Source organism: Chenopodium album, chromosome 4, assembly GCF_948465745.1.
Source record: "Chenopodium album chromosome 4, dcCheAlbu1.1, whole genome shotgun sequence".
In the NCBI taxonomy this organism is placed as follows: Eukaryota; Viridiplantae; Streptophyta; class Magnoliopsida; order Caryophyllales; family Amaranthaceae; genus Chenopodium; species Chenopodium album.
Window position 1 is genome coordinate 24,910,619 of NC_137837.1, and position 3,657 is coordinate 24,914,275.

The 3,657-nt window shown below is 41.5% G+C and overlaps 1 protein-coding gene across 1 annotated transcript; it reads right to left on the reverse strand.

Moving 5' to 3' along the window:
- Window positions 1–752: 752 nt before the first annotated feature.
- On the reverse strand, window positions 753–3,217 carry LOC145629057 (uncharacterized). Its single transcript, XM_081681533.1, has 4 exons — window positions 3,051–3,217; window positions 2,430–2,782; window positions 2,162–2,351; window positions 753–2,047 (listed from the first exon to the last, which is right to left on the reverse strand). Exons 2-3 carry the CDS (start codon window positions 2,689–2,691, stop codon window positions 2,296–2,298), a joined length of 318 nt encoding a protein of 105 aa, XP_081537659.1. The 5' UTR covers window positions 2,692–2,782; window positions 3,051–3,217; the 3' UTR covers window positions 753–2,047; window positions 2,162–2,295.
- Window positions 3,218–3,657: the final 440 nt, after the last annotated feature.

The following is a 3,657-nucleotide window of genomic DNA, read 5'->3' on the forward strand; positions in this document are numbered from 1 at the left end:
TATCACGATATCTGACTAAAGCATCGGAGGGTCGTTGGCTATGCCAACGGCAAAACAGCCAACGGTACTCTAACCATGTTGGTTTTGCACAACATTGATTGACGAAACACATGACGATAAACAACAAAAAGCTTTTGTCATGACCTACAGTCCAAGTAAACGACGAAATAAAACATTCGACGTCGGCTACACTGACATCCTTTAAAAGGGTGAGGAAAGCTGTCGTTCAAACAAAAACAATCAAAGCAAAATGAAGCCCGGGGCAAATCTGACCTTAGCATTTGACGCCAAACACCCGATACCTGAACAATGAACTAGTCTTCAGTGTTTAGCGTCGACGCTGGAACGCAAGGGGCATTGGAAAACAACGCAACGATAGGCCTAAAACAAAAGAACAAAGTCTCCGACGAACACATTGTGTAGGCAAAATATACAGTTAGAAAAAATCCTTTTTCGAAAAGAGTCTCAATGTCTAAGTGTATTTTGTAATTAATAAAGTTTATTATTTTTGGCGCCTACCTTAGCAATAATTCTTCTATGTCACTTTACTGCAACTTTCGATTTATCGTTTGTTTCCTGTTTTTAACTTAATCATATTTTGAACTACGTTTTTATTTATACTTTTGGCTTTTTAATTCACAAAATATGCAGTGATTGCGTACAGCGAACACAAGCAAAGTAGCATAGCAAATAACAAAGTCAAAGCTACAAAAGATGTCTAAAAGAACCACTTGCCCTCAAATGGAACAAAGTACAAGAAGCGAAATTAAAATAAAGCAAAGTCTTCCAGCAAAAATAGAGTTGTTCAGAATACACAAGCAAAGATATAAACCATCACAAGCGATGGCCTTCTAACCAGCTTCGTCGGCGTTCAGACCTTCGACGACATCCTTCATAACCTCGTCAGCACGAATGTTATCGTCAATGCCTTCGTTCGTGTGAGGCAACGCCTTAGCACCTTCAGCAAGCTTATCCACGATGACAGTCGATGGAGTCTCGACAACGGCGACGGACGAAGGAACGACGACTAACGGAGTCGGTCCTGAGTCCAAAGTCGAAGCTATTGCAGCATCTTCTCTCAATTCATCAAGGGTTTCGCCATTGGCCAAGAAGCGATTGATCTCCTCTTGAGGACATAACTCTGAAGCCTTTCCTTGCAAATACTGCCTTATCAACTTAGCCCTGACCTTGATCTTCGACTATGCCAAATCATCTGAGGCACCATCCAATTTCATCTGAGCCGTCGTCAATTCCTCTTGCACTTTCGACAAAGCCTTGTCCTTAACCTTGATAATAGAAACTTTTTCCTCCAGTTGCTGGGCCTACTCCTTTAGCTGATGGGCTCTCTCATGCAGCTCCTAGGTTTTCTCCTCCATCTTCTTTAACTAATCTTCTAAACGGCTTTCCAAACTGTCCACCTTCCTTGCTACTTCGTCGAGCTCCGTTTTTGTGGCCTGAAATGCTCTCACTGTGATCTTATGCTTAGCATCACTATTTTTAGCAGCGTCTTCCAACCTCTTCATCTCCATCGCCATTCCAATTACCCTTTCCGTCAACGCCAAAGAACTCTACAGGCACTATCCAAACACCAAAAAATATATCTCCCATTATAAAATCAATAACGAAATAATCTAAACAACAAAAAGCAAAAACATACATAGAGATGAGCGGTAGCAGCCTCAGAAGCGATGTCCAAAGTATAAGTCCTTGCCAGACTCTCCCTAGGGCCCGGAAACAACAGCTGGTTCAGTTGCGGGAACAAAGAGCACTGCTTCTCCTTGTTTAGGCTCAGATAATCAGCAGGAAAGCGTGCTTCTACATGAGGAGACGCAGGAGCGTCATCAACCTTTAGGTGCTTGCGCGGAGGAGACAGAGACAACGGAATAGGCATGGACGCGTAGCTAATTTTTTGTGGCAACGAAACATGAAGTTGTTCCGTCCTATCCACTTCTAGCGATTGTGGTGCCCCTTTGGGTGGAAGACCTTGCTTCCTCCTCATCCTGGCATCCTACTCTGCTTGGGACAAGCCTCGTCCTCAACGACCTCCCTACGTAGTGGATTCAGCAAAAGATCAAGAAAACAAGTACATTGAACAAACGTCCAAATGGAATATGCAATGACAAACGATGAAAAGATTTACAAACGCCATCAAAAAACTAACGAGTTGACATCTTTCTTCGGAATCTTCGACCCTTGGAGGTGTATTTGTCGGTGCTCTCTATCTTTGTCTCGACGATTCACCAACCGTCTACTTTTCCTCGCAAACGTCCTCTCCGACGGTCTTATTTTAAGAAATCACTTCACCTTTGACAATGATGCCTCCGTCGTCTCCAGAAATTCCAAGTTCAATTCTGTAACAATTGAAACCAAGATCAAATAATTTAGCCAACCTTAGCCCTAGGAAACCAACACTAGGAAAAGATACTTACCCTTCGTCGGCCACCCCTCTATCAACCAGTCTCCTTCAAGACCCAGAGATGTCATCTTGAGATAAACGAACCAGTTTTTCCAACCTCTGTCATTCACATCAGTGTTCAAAACTAACCGATCCCCCTTTTTAAACAAACTAACAAATCCATTATTCTTCATCTTAATTTTACACCCTACTGTTAAATCCTCTAAGGTAAAATGTTCGTTCCAATTCTTAGCAACTTCTTCAAAAACCGACAAAATTCTCAAACCAGAAGGCATTAGTTGCCCAGGACTCAGTCCCAACACTTCAAAGAAAGAACGAATCAGAGGTGTAAAAAGAAATTCAACCCCTGTTTCCAAGAATGGGTACCTAAAGAGAAAAGAACGAAACCCTTAGGACAATCTTCCACCTTCTTTCCTGGACCCGGAATATGGGAAAAAGTATACTCAAGTAATCCCACCATTTTAACGAAACTAGACATCATATCAGGCGCCATCAAGACTCCGACTTGTCATCGTTTTTCTTCTGTGAAACAATCGTTCCTCTTTTTTCAACAATGCGAAGAGAAAACCTAGATCTAATTTTGGGTGTTTTGCTCGACATTTTTCCCAAAAAAGTTAAAAATTGAAGTAATTACCTGTTGAATGGAGCTATGAGAAGCTCAAGATCACCGTTGTGCACCGCCTTATAATCGCCGAAGTTGCTTTGTACAAGAGAGAGAAAGAAGAGAGAGAAAGCAAGAAAGAAGAGTGTGGTAACTTTGGGAAGCGGGAAGCGTGTAGCATTAATAAAGGGGGAAAATGACGGTTAGAGAGAGTGGAAAGTTGAAATAACTTCTCAAAGATAGTGCATCAAAGTGCTAAGACGAATCTACCCACAAGTAACTCCACTTTCAAATTTTCATTTTTCTTTTTGTTTTTATTTATTTGTTTTCTTTAAACTGCCAAAAATGTATGTAGTTATCCATATTAAGAAATTAGGGGCAAATTGTTATAGGTAAAAATCTTTAAGTCACAGTCAACGATAGTCAGCCAATGTCAACGACGAGATCAAGCTCTGACGAACACCAAGAAAGGCTAAACATGACGGACGAAAGAGGCACCAACTGCTCTTCTATTTTCTAGGGAAGGATAAGCATGAGACACTTAGTCTTCACCCAGCTGTACCCTACCGTTAGTGGACTAAACAGAAAAGAGATAAATAATGAGGAGCTAACTCCGAAAATCAAGGGAACAAGTCTATCA

Coding starts and splice junctions, on each gene's coding strand:
- LOC145629057 (XM_081681533.1), bottom strand. CDS start 2,691: ATGCCTTCTGGTTTGAGAATTTTGTCGGTTTTTGAAGAAGTTGCTAAG. Junction 2,352..2,429: donor AGAGGGGTGGCCGACGAAGG/GTAAGTATCTTT, acceptor CAATTGTTACAG/AATTGAACTTGGAATTTCTG.